This window comes from Aythya marila, assembly GCF_965140915.1.
Source record: "Aythya marila genome assembly, chromosome: 1".
Taxonomy (NCBI): domain Eukaryota; kingdom Metazoa; phylum Chordata; class Aves; order Anseriformes; family Anatidae; genus Aythya; species Aythya marila.
Genome location: NC_139042.1, coordinates 3857678 through 3870244, shown reverse-complemented (window position 1 = coordinate 3870244; position 12567 = coordinate 3857678). Strand labels below are relative to the sequence as shown.

The following is a 12567-nucleotide window of genomic DNA, read 5'->3' as shown; positions in this document are numbered from 1 at the left end:
AGATCTGTGATGAGCTGGGGTGTTGCCCAGCCCTCAAACCCTCAGATCAGAATTAAGCACCATTAAAAGCTTTGAACATCCACCTGCCTTAGCCAAGGTGGGTGTCAGGGCTCTCAGAAAAGACCAACATGCACCCAGGTGGATCCATACGCTAGCTTTGCATTAGGACTTGGGGATGCTCAGGATATGTGGGGTGAGAAAGACATCTCACCTCGAGGTCTCTAAGGGACAGAATTGGCATTTTTTAGGCTTGGGCACCAAAAGGGAACTTTCGTGATATCTGAGAAGGTATTTCCAGAAGGTTATGTGTTCCTATAGAATGGATTTAGGAGCCTGTATAGCCAACAGGAATTCTGTGGGATTTTGCCCTGTAGACTGCTGACAAAAAGGGTAGTTTTTCAAGGCCAAAATAGAGTACAAAAATAGAGTCTAATCACAGAATCACAGAACCATTTAGGTTGGAAGAGACCTCCAAGATCACCTACTGATCACCTCTGACCTAACACTAACAAGTCCTCCACTAAACCATACCACTAAGCTAAATCACTGTAAAATACAGCACCTGGATTTCATGTAGTTCTGGTGAAATGCCTTCCAAACTCAAGTTTTTCTTTTTGGGGAAATTTTGAAAGTAATGGATTTGTAGTCCTCACACTGCTGGTGACAATCCACCATAACCCCTCTTTGGTGCCTGTGTGACACAAAGGGAGCACCACATGCCCAGTGAATCCCAGAGAGCGTTTCCCCTGCTTCCTGGTGAAGGATGAAGGAAGGAGGGATTTATTGTAGTGCAGAGATATTTCAGTGGTTTGATTTAAAGTGGATCTCCTACCACTTTTTTTTCAGAAGACCAAGTGTCTAATAGCAAAAGAGTGAAAGCCAGCTGAGCTGTCTTCCTGCTATTTGGAGAATCAAGCCTGGAGTGTTCACAAGTTTAATCCTGCAGGAGTCTGGGTCAAAAGACCATCAAATTAAGGAGACAATGGTGTAGCCAAAGCGCTTGAATCTGTGCTGTGGATCACTGCTGTACATTTATAGTGGCAAAATCTGGTGCCACAGCAATTTCACACCATCATTAGGTTAACTGTGTACAGTAAGTTGAGTTGTGGTCCTGCTGAGATCAGTGTGGCAAGACTCCAGCTGGCTCCAGCAGCACCAGGATCAGCCTCACAATACAAGCGACCAGCTGGTGTCAGGTTTCCTTCCCTAATTATACCAAACTCTGTTGTTGTTTTTTTTTTTTGTTTTCTTTTCTTTTTTGCTGATCTATTTCAGCTAGACGAGAGATGGTAATTTTGCTGTGACCTCGTTTCCTGCTGAGCTATGGCAGAGCAACTAGTGAACAAAACCCTACTCGCCTCGGAACGGAAAAACAATTGACATGAATTTTTAATGGGTATTTTTATTCACAATTAGGTATTTATGGCAGCCTGGGAGATAGAAATGGTAATATTTTTCAGCCTTTGAAGAGCTTCAAATAAGTCACTCTGTGTATAATGCACTTTTAAAGCTATTCTGCATTGAGCAAGTCTCATGTTTTCTTACCCTTCACAAGCTCTGCAGAGAGAAGTGCCAGCTGGAGTTTCAAAGGACGGGGTTTCAGCCTGCCTCGTTCCTGAAGGGTGAGCAAGGGATATTGTTCTCCTCCTCTTCTGCTCCTGAAATCCCAAATCCTGGCCTCCAAATCTGTTGATCTGTCAGGAGCTAGCGGAGAACAGATGTACGGAGATGTGTGGGAGCTTAGTGCCTCTGCTTTTTCTCCAAACATGAGGTCTTCACTTGCCTCCTGAAAGCTTTCCCAAGCGAGAGTGTTTGGCTGTTGTTTGGGGAACTGGTTAGCGTTAACTTGCCGTGCAATTTCCTGTCCCTTGTGAGATAGGGAATAAGCCGAGAAAAGGAGGTGGCCCCACTTCTTCATATTTTGTAGAGAAATTGGGATCTTTGGGGTATAAAAATGTGGAAAGTTTTCAGCAGGACTGTGGTTTAAAACAAATATCTCACCACTCGGTGTTTTAGTGTAGGTCTTTATCCTAGCCTAGGGGAAGAAGTTTGAACCTTTGTCCTTGAATAAGGTATTACGAGGCTGTTCCACTGGTGGCTTTTTAAACCTGTGTAAGATTTTTCTGCAAGAATTTGAGGCCTTGCAGAATCTCATCAGAATGAAAAAAATGACTCCTCACCTCAGTTTTCAGTGCTTTGCTCACTGTAAGTCGGACAGGTGAGTGACAGAGTGCGTTTGGTTGCAGCCACCAGAAATATTGGTGAGGCCTGGATGAGGGAGCAAATAAAAGGCTGGAGCTCGATCACGGGGCAGCCCTTTTAAAAGCTCTCTTTTCTGTCTTCAGACCAAGTCCGAAACAGCTACTACATCGGCGCCGACGGCTCTCTCAGGCTGATGCTTGCCAATGGCATGGAGGTGGCCCTGCAGACCGAGCCGCATCTGCTGGCCGGCACCGTCAACCCCACGGTGGGCAAGAGGAACGTCACCCTGCCCATCGACAACGGCCTCAACCTTGTGGAGTGGAGGCAGAGGAAGGAGCAAGCGAGAGGGCAGGTCACCGTCTTCGGACGTCGGCTGAGGGTAAGTGAGAGACATGAGCAGTTTTGGACTCTGCTTCCCATCTTGTCAGTCCCCAGCCTCATGATGGAAAGGGACAGGGCTGATTTCTACTCTCTGCAGCCAGGATGAGGCTGCAGGACAGAGAAAGAGCTGTTCATCCCCGGTGACATAATCTTTATGGCTTGGATGTGTCCTTATGTCTCCTTGTGTGCTGTCATTGTCTCAGCCATCACAGGCAGGACTGCTGATTTCCCTGAGCCCTCTGCATCACTGGGAATGCATCACCTCCTACCAGACACTGCAGCTTTAACCACCAGGCTGTTCAAGCAAGCATAAAACGATCGTAACCACTAAATATTGCACCAGTTAATAGAAATTAATAAGTATTTTCTACCTGTACTGCTGGTAGACATGAGCACTGACAGCTTTGTAAGCCTTGTTGTTATCTGTGTAGCCTCAGGAAAACTTCTAGGTTCCTGAAACTTGCTAATCTGTTGAACCTGCTGAAGAGCTGGGCTTGCAGGGCATCACATGGCAATTGCCTTTGTTCCCTGATGTGAAGAGTTATCAACAGCTCCAGCCTGATGCTGCTCTCTCCCCACCGAGTGGGCAGCGCTTTCTGTGCTCGAGTCTGACGTGGTTTGAAAACATTGTTCCACACCATGCGCCGCAGACTCGTCAGGGCTTTTTCAAGTTCTTGCCCAGTAAGCCTGTAATTCCTCTGCTAACTGCAGGCAAGGTGGGGAACTTGTAATAACAGTGAGTCCTGCACACTCACCCTGCACCTTGCTGCTCTTGGAGTCGTGGGCTTATGTGAAGCTGCTCAACACCTGGCAAATTCAGGCTCTCAGAGAAAAAGGCAGTGCTACCATGGCCAAAGGACTGCAGCTATTTATTCACACTCAAGCTTCGCAGGAAATATTAATGCTGTGGTTTCAGAATATGTATTTCCCAGTCCTTGCTCTCCACCTCTCCCTATTCCCTGCTGAGTGACCTTTGCCACCGTGGTGTGATTTTTCCCGGCTCTCGTCGCTCACACTTGTCAAGCGTTGCTCCTCACCCTCCCCAGCCCCGCCACTGCTCTTTTCCCCTTGCATCGATAGCCTCACACGCTCACTCTTTTTCATCATCAGGAGAATAGCTGGGCAAACAGTAGTGAAAGCTGAGGCTGCTCCTTCATTGGAAACTGCTGGATGTCTGCAGATCGGTTGGCATCAATCTTCGTGTTTGGTTTGGGTTGTTGTTTTTTTATTTTTATTTTTTATTTTATTTTAATAACCAATGAAATTACCAGACAAGTCTGCCTCTGAGAGGAGACAGCCTTCTCAAATCTGCAGCTGTGGCACAGCCATTTGGTGTTCAAAGCAGTTTCCACTCATTTAGCTGCAGCTCAGCTGCCCGTGTCAGTTTTATCTTCCAAAATCTTCACAGCGGATTCAAACACAGAATGTGTCTTTGTTTTATATTGTACTGCATTTGGAAAAGCACTTGCAAAATGAGTTTTCAGGCTGGTAACTCGTGTCCCTATAAATCTGCCAGCATTTATTCACATTTGGAGCCTACTGGGGCCTGTCCCTGCTTCTAGTGAAGCAGAAGAGCATCTTACATCATTGAAGGACTCGGTTACAGCTCTGTTCTGGGGTTCAAAGGAGCTGAGGGTGAGCAAGAAGTTTTAAGCTGCCTGTCTGTACCTGCACAGCAGCATCTGCACCCCTAAGACATAAACCTGCAAGGTGCTAATTGCCTCCCTGGGGACTGCTCGGCATTTAACATATTCTCCGTGTCATGTTCTCCTCTTCCCTCTCACCAGTAATTGCTGCTTTCTCTGGCAAGGGAGAAGCTTAGGGAAGTTGAGTTCAACATGTTTTTGTTCGTTTGGGGAAACTTTATCATTTTCTGCCTTGGGTGAGTAAATCACCACTTTCCCTCTCCCCTCACCCCGCTGCTCCCAGGAGACGGCAGCAAAGGCATGGGGGAAAGGATGCTCTGTGGGAAAAGAGCACACCCAGCAAGGCTGCAGCCCTGCATCTCTCCCTGAGATCTGTGAGATGGGGAGAACAGCATCTGGCTGCTGTAAAAGAGGGAGTTCCCCTAAAAACAGCATCTTTTCGGCTGTCGTCACACGGATTTATATTTTATGAGTCGTGCCCCATGTTTGCAGGGTGTTCTTGGGAACTGGCGACACATTGCCATGAGCTCAACCAGCTCCTGGCACAATAATGCCAGTGGCTCAGCTGCCTCCTCAACCTTCCCTAGGAAATAAAGCAGTGCCTGTGTTTATCGCAGGGATAAGGCACAGGGCAGAGACTTCTTCGTGGATGAAGGCAGAAGGGGCCAGCCCCAATAACTTTTCCTCAGTCCCAGCAATGCTGACCTGATGCTGAGCAGCGAGGTATCTCCGCTAATTTTCTGGCTGCGAATTCAGCCCCTGACAAGCCAACAGCAGCACAGACCCCATCTGCAGTGAGAGCATTGGCTAAGCTCTGCTCCAAGGAGCAGAACTCCTTCTTTCCTTTTTTTTTTTTTTTTTTTTTTTTTAACAAATACGAATTTTTCAATAAAGAAGGATGTAATCTCTGGCAACGGAGCAAATAGGACAGTTGACAGAGCTGCTGGCTCAGCTGTTTTATTTATTTAACCATGAAAACTCCTGTTGCAGTTTGGTTCCTTTTCCCCAAGACCAGGCTAACAGTGGCACCCAGACCAAGTGTCCCAAAGACTTCCCAGAGCCAACACAACCAGAGAGGTCCTGTGGGATATGCCAGTAATGTTCCTGGTGTGTTTTCTACTGAGGACAGTCCAGCATCATCTCCAGAACTTCTACAGGGAGCTGGGGCTTGGATAAGGCCACCCCAATAATTTTAGCAATTCACTGGCAAAACTGCTTTGTGGGTACCATATATCACGTGGATGTTGTTGGCTCCTGGAGTCCTCACTGCAGAAGTATTGTTTGTGCTCTTCTGCGGAAGGTTGCAACAGCCTTTTTATGAGAAATCTTCCCTTTTCATGCTCTTGCTCTCCCGGGGAGACCAATGCATACTGTTTAATTATCATTTAAGCTAAAGGAGCTCCACACGAAGATTTGGAGAGATCTGAGATGGCGACGTGTCTGTGCTCCTGCTTTTCCAGAGCAAACCAAGGGGTTAAATGGAAGTACTGTAGTAGGATGTGAGTTTGGGGGCAAGTTTAGTCCCATACACACTGTAAAGGGAGGTCAAATACACTGTGAACTGTGCATTGATGTTTACCCTGGCTCAGTCCCGTGCTGATCACAGGCCTTGCCAAACGCCCTGAGGGGCAAAAGCTTTCTGCAGGAGCTTCTCAGAGCCTTTTCCAGAACGAGGACTCGGGGACGTAGGATGGCACCTTATTTAGCTGCTCACCATAAAACACGCTTGTTGGACTGAAGCCTGCAGCCCCGTCAGTGCTTCTGCAGAAAATTCCCTTCTATTCAAGGGAATTCAAATTCCCTTCTATTCCCTTGAACGAGGAGGAAAAGATTTAGCTCCTGTTCAGAGGCTACCTGGCAGTGTCGGGTTGGCTTTGCCCGTCACCTTGCGGGATGGCTGTTGGCACTGCAGTGCTTCACAGAGAGGAGAGCAGGAGAAAACAAATCATCAAAAAAAATTATGAAAAGGGAGACTGGTTTCAGCTAGTCCTGCAGAAATCCCTTGCCACGGTGGTGGAATGAGTTAGGGCACCAGTAACGGGATACAGAGGTTTGGAGGGAGCCTAAGAGCTGCCTGGGGACCTGTTATTTGGTTCTTCCAGCACAGTGCATGGCACACGGAGCAGGGAGGCATCTTCCAGCCCGGCTCACTGTCCCAGCCCTGGAAGAGCTCTTTCCAGCTCTCTTGGCAGAGATCAGTAGCAGAAAAAGCTGCAGCTGCTGGGCTGAAGCTGCTCTGTGAATAGATGGAAGGCAGAGATATTATTCCTTCCTGCTTTGCTTTGCTTTCTTTTTTTTTTTTTTTCCTTTTTGCAGGCAATTGCCACTTCTTTTTCTCTATTTATAGCAGCAAGCACCTATGAGATATCAAATTGCTCCGTTAGTTACATATGTGCATCTGTACTTAGAGTTTTGATACCTTTTTAATTATTTCCCAGCTTGCCTGTTACAATGGGCTTTTGGCTGATTTCCTCTTTTTCCCATTGCCCATTTGCATTCTATTTTAAACTCAGCTACACATTTAATTGGAGCATTATCTACCTTTCCACACCGTGTTTTTTTTTCTCCTCAAGTCCTACTTGCCTTTTACACTGTTATTCATAAACTGGAAATCAGTTTTGCGGTTGCCTCCTTTTACATCATTTTTACACTTACATCACAGCACCAACTCCTTCTGCCTGGGCTGGCCACGCACCCCCTCAGCTCAGTTCCACATTTTCTCAGCCCTGTTTTTACCTCTTCTGACCTCCTTCTGAGACTCCTTCTTTTGATTTCTGGCTTTGTAATGCCCCCGTTCCCCAGGTTCCAGCACTGATGTCTGAAAGCACAGCAGTGGTCCTGCCGTTCCCTCTCCTCCCCCTCCAGGAATCCAGCACACCATTTCTCCCTTGCCTCTACAATATCCTTTCCTGGTTAGCTCTCAGATACTCCCACATCCCTCAAAATACACTGGAAATTCAATATGCACCCTAAAGAAATGGCCAAGATCAAAGCTGGACCAGGGCTGAGAGCAGTGCTCAGTGCTGGTGTTACCCAGAGCAGGGTAAGGCAGCGTTTTTAACTCAGACCCTGCAGCAACCTGCAAGCCCTTGGTTTATTGACTGCAGCTGAAGGGCTGCAGAGGGAACCAAAAAAGCTCTTTGGAGTTTGAATTTCATCTGAGAAGAGTCTGCGCCTTCCCAGAAAAGAGGGGTTCACCAGCTGAAAAAGGTTTGAAAGTGGTGGGATGGAGAAGCAGCTGTCTTCCCTGGCAAGCTTTTCCTGGCAACGTGGGGTTTTCATCCTTGCACAGTGCTTTGCTACTGTGCTGATGTGGCTTTCTAAATCTCCTTGCACATGCAGCTAAACATGAGTTGTATTAGCAGGTCCTTTTTGTAATGCTGTGTGCTACAATCCCTGAATGAAAATGTATTCCTGCTCCTACCTTTGAAGTAGATACCTTTGATCTTTGGAAATGCAGAGGCAGTGGAGGTAACAGGAGTGTAATTATGCAACACAGAATAACCCCAGGACAATGAAGCCAAAACTCCAGCTCTCACAGAAAAGTCCCTGGTCTATGTAACATCTACAGTGGTCAAAGCCTTCACATTTCATCCCAAGTGGAAGGCTTCACCTCCAGTGCATGCAGTAAAAACTCAGAGAAAAACTCAGCTTTCAAGTATCTTGACACAACATTCATCTTCTTTCTGAAACTATTATTTTTTTTATGTTCATGAAAGCAAACGGTTTCTATACCCCAGATTTAATAAGCAATTTTGCAAATATCCCTTGCAACAATTTATTATGACATCTTCTGTAGGGCCATACCACATGTGCTGTACCAGTCCTAAGCCCAGATTTGGGATATTAGCAATATTAATCCACCATGGTGATGTTTCAGAAGTACACACAGGTTTTCTGCCTCTGTCCTCACTGAAGTCAAGAAGTAGGGTTAGGCCACCACTTGGTTTTGAAAGTCTTATCCAGAGGCAATGAAGATCTGGATAGTCTCCAGTGTGATCTAAAGAGGTTTTTGGTAAAACAAGGCTAGGCTTGGTAACTAGAACAGTTTCCAGCTTCCTAATTCTTTGTCTCGCTCTTGTAGGTCCACAACAGAAACCTGCTGTCCCTCGACTTCGATCGTGTGACAAGAACAGAGAAGATCTACGACGACCACCGCAAGTTCACGCTCCGCATCCTCTACGACCAGGCGGGGAGGCCCAGCCTCTGGTCGCCCAGCAGCAGACTGAATGGGGTCAACGTCACCTATTCCCCAGGAGGACACATCGCGGGGATCCAGCGGGGCACAATGTCAGAGAGGATGGAGTATGATCAGTCTGGCAGGATTACATCCAGGATCTTTGCTGACGGCAAATCTTGGAGCTACACTTACCTGGAGAAGGTGGGAGTCCTCCTACTGGCTTCTCACTCATGGTGCATTTGGTGTCAAAGGTCTTCACATCTTTGACTTTAGCATGGCTGCATTACTTCACAGCAGCTGATTACTGATCCTTATAGTCCAATACTCCTCTTCAAGCAGATTCTGCTTGCACTAAGATGCATATAGAAACTTGGTGCCACATCACCCAAAGAGCAGTTGAAAATACCATGGAAAGTTCCCCTGGGGGCAGTATTCTTTCCCAGTCACACTGAGGGCATGTCTTAATGCTGTAGAGCTCTGGCATTTGATTTTTAAGCACAACATTCCTTTGCTGATCTAGCTGTAATATAAAATATCTGCAGATAAAGTCAAAGGAGTGAACAGTAGGCATTTCTACTAGGATTTTCCATGTGAAAACAACCCATACAGTATGACATCCTCCCTTCTTTGAGTAGCCTATTCTTGTTTCATAGGAAATACACATAATGAAAAGCACAAGGCACAAATCCAGCCAGACTGTTGTAAACACTTTGCAGTGGTTTCTATAGTCTTCATTGTGTAAGTTGGCATGGGACTTAATTTCTTCTGGGTATTACCATTTGTTGTTACACTACTCAGTGTCCCGTAGATCCCCTTCTTGCATACCTGGGGCTGATATTCATAAGTTTTATATAAAGCCTATCCCTACAATAGCTTAAGGAAATTGCAGTAACATGGCTTTTAAAAAGCAAAAAGTATTGACTTGCACCTTGTATTATACAATCTGTGTGATTGTCAGTTATATGCAAAAAAACACTGAAAACGAATACGCACGTGGGCAGAAGTTTCTAAGGCAGTAACAGACGACACATAGACACACCGAGTTAATTGGGCATTGAACAGCTTCAGGAAGGTATTTTTTCAAGCATTTCTTTGGTCTTTCTATCAGCTTTATTTAGTTAGTTTGTAGAAGCTATTGACAAGGAGAATTTGGGTAGAGACAGCTACACGGTATCGATCCAAACAACTGAGCATTCTAAACTTAGACCTTCACTGCATTAACTGCTTCTTCCTTTGACTTGCTCCTACTTGGGGATGCTTGATGGGCCATGCAGCTGCATGCTACCACTACTTCATCCTGTAGGTGCAGACTTATCTCACTTGCCCTATTTTTATTTTTATTTTTTTTTGAATGGAGAATTTTGCAGGTTTTTTTTAGAGTTAAGAATGATTTTGCCTGAAAACCAGGATTAAAACGTATTCTTTTCTCTTCCCCACCTAGTCCATGGTGCTGCTCCTTCACAGCCAGAGGCAGTACATCTTCGAGTTTGATAAGAATGACCGGTTGTCGTCTGTGACCATGCCCAATGTTGCCCGGCAGACTTTAGAAACCATCCGTTCCATAGGCTACTACAGGAACATCTACCGACCCCCAGAAGGCAATGCCTCAGTAATTCAGGATTTCACAGAGGATGAGCAGCTGCTCCACACTTTGTACTTGGGGACAGGGAGACGTGTCATCTACAAGTATGGAAAGTTGTCCAAGTTGGCGGAGATGCTCTACGACACCACAAAGATCAGTTTCACCTATGATGAAACTGCTGGCATGCTGAAGACGATAAACTTGCAGAATGAAGGGTTCACGTGTACGATCAGGTACAGACAGATAGGGCCCCTCATTGACCGGCAGATTTTCCGCTTCACTGAGGAAGGCATGGTGAATGCACGCTTTGACTATAATTATGACAACAGCTTTCGGGTGACCAGCATGCAAGCAGTCATCAACGAGACACCTTTACCCATCGATCTCTACAGGTACGATGACGTGTCAGGCAAAACTGAGCAATTTGGTAAATTCGGAGTCATTTACTACGACATCAACCAGATTATCACCACCGCTGTCATGACTCACACCAAACATTTCGATGCCTATGGCAGGATGAAGGAGGTCCAGTACGAGATATTTCGGTCGCTCATGTACTGGATGACCGTGCAGTATGACAATATGGGGAGAGTTGTTAAGAAAGAGTTGAAGGTTGGCCCTTATGCAAACACCACCAGGTACTCCTATGAGTATGATGCTGATGGCCAGCTGCAGACAGTGTCTATCAACGACAAACCACTCTGGCGTTACAGCTATGACCTAAATGGAAACCTCCATTTGCTGAGTCCGGGGAATAGCGCCCGCCTTACCCCACTCAGGTACGACCTCAGGGATAGGATTACTAGACTGGGGGATGTGCAGTACAAAATGGACGAGGATGGCTTCCTGAAGCAAAGAGGCAATGATATTTTTGAATACAATTCAGCTGGCCTGCTCATCAAAGCCTACAACAAAGCTAGTGGGTGGAGCGTGAAATACCGCTACGATGGCCTAGGAAGGAGAGTTTCTAGCAAAACCAGCCATGGCCACCACTTGCAGTTCTTCTACGCAGACCTGACCAACCCAACCAAGGTCACCCATCTGTACAACCACTCAAGCTCAGAGATCACATCCCTCTATTATGACCTCCAAGGCCACCTCTTTGCAATGGAGCTCAGCAGCGGCGATGAATTCTACATAGCCTGCGATAACATCGGCACTCCTCTGGCTGTCTTCAGTGGGACTGGCTTAATGATTAAACAGATACTATACACAGCATATGGGGAGATCTATATGGACACCAATCCCAACTTCCAGATCATCATTGGCTACCACGGAGGACTGTACGACCCCCTCACAAAGCTTATCCACATGGGACGGAGAGACTACGATGTGCTAGCAGGTCGATGGACGAGTCCGGACCATGATATGTGGAAGCACCTGAGCAGCAATAACATAATGCCTTTCAACCTGTATATGTTCAAAAACAACAACCCCATTAGCAACTCTCAGGATATCAAATGTTATATGACAGGTAAGACATTTAAATTGATTAATACATTCACAAACTGGTGTCTAGCTTGCCATCAGTGAGTAGGATCCTCTCAGTATCCTTGTCACAATGGGGTTTTCCAGTGTTCAGCACAATGGACACAAGCTTTTCTTTGCCAGTTGACCCCTATGTCGGAGAGTGGTCGTGGGCATGTTTAATTCATTAGCATAGACTGAGATTCTAATTCTCAAACTTGTTTCCTTTTCACTTGCTTGGTATTTAAACTCTTTATGTTGCTTCCAGTTGTTTGTTTCCTCGGATATCCCAAGTTTAGCTACCAATTAACATCCTAATATCCTTTCTCTTTGTGGTGGGGCAGCTCTGTTTACACAGTTTTGCCCAGAGATTTATTTGCAACTAAACAAATGACATGCAGATTTGTTTTAGCAGAATGGCAGCAGCAACTTAAACCTTTTATCATCGTCAGCCATTTCAGAGCACACAACAGTAACAATGTAGTTCAGAGTTAATCTGCCCAACAGAATTAACAGTTTCTATTAAATGTCAATAAAAAGCCAGTGCTTTAGACTTAAAGGCCAGGTTTTAAGGCATATGTCCCCCACAGCTTGACATAACCTCCGAACTGCTTCCCCAAAGACTTCGTAAAATGGCGTTAACATGATCTCTATGTATGTTTTTTATACAGAAAATCATTCTGGAGGTTAAATGTCCATCCTACACTCATGCTTCGTGCAAGACTGGCAGTAACATTTTAGAGTACTGTTCTGTTGGGATTTTTTTTCCATATAATTATCATTGCAAAACCAGGCGACAGTCACAAATCAAATGTGCATACTTCTTGAGGAGATACCAATAATTTTAAAATCTGCTGCATCTATCACAACTTTTCCATATACAACAATATTTGCATTCCTCTAAATTATGAGAGTGGCTTAATAGCAAAAAAAAAAAAAAAAAAAAAGTTATGAAATAAAAATCCCATATTGTTTCATTCAGCTTGTTTTTTCAGCCATTAAGGTTCATGCTTTCAAATTCTCCTGCAATAATCATAAGCATTAGGTATTTTGTTTAGATGAAAAGCTGTTTTGTCCAGAACTGGGAAGATGATGCCATGAGGAAAGTA

At 45.4% G+C, this 12567-nt stretch overlaps 1 protein-coding gene across 3 annotated transcripts in view; it reads left to right on the top strand.

The window, feature by feature from the left end:
* The window catches only part of TENM4 (teneurin transmembrane protein 4), a 597100-nt gene that overhangs the window by 570814 nt on the left and 13719 nt on the right, over window positions 1-12567 (top strand). For all 3 annotated transcript variants that reach the window (XM_082754369.1, XM_082754368.1, XM_082754367.1), the window contains 3 exons: window positions 2346-2581; window positions 8314-8610; window positions 9851-11465. In XM_082754369.1, the coding sequence (XP_082610495.1) occupies window positions 2346-2581; window positions 8314-8610; window positions 9851-11465 (2148 nt within the window). The remainder of the gene's footprint in view (window positions 1-2345; window positions 2582-8313; window positions 8611-9850; window positions 11466-12567) is intronic.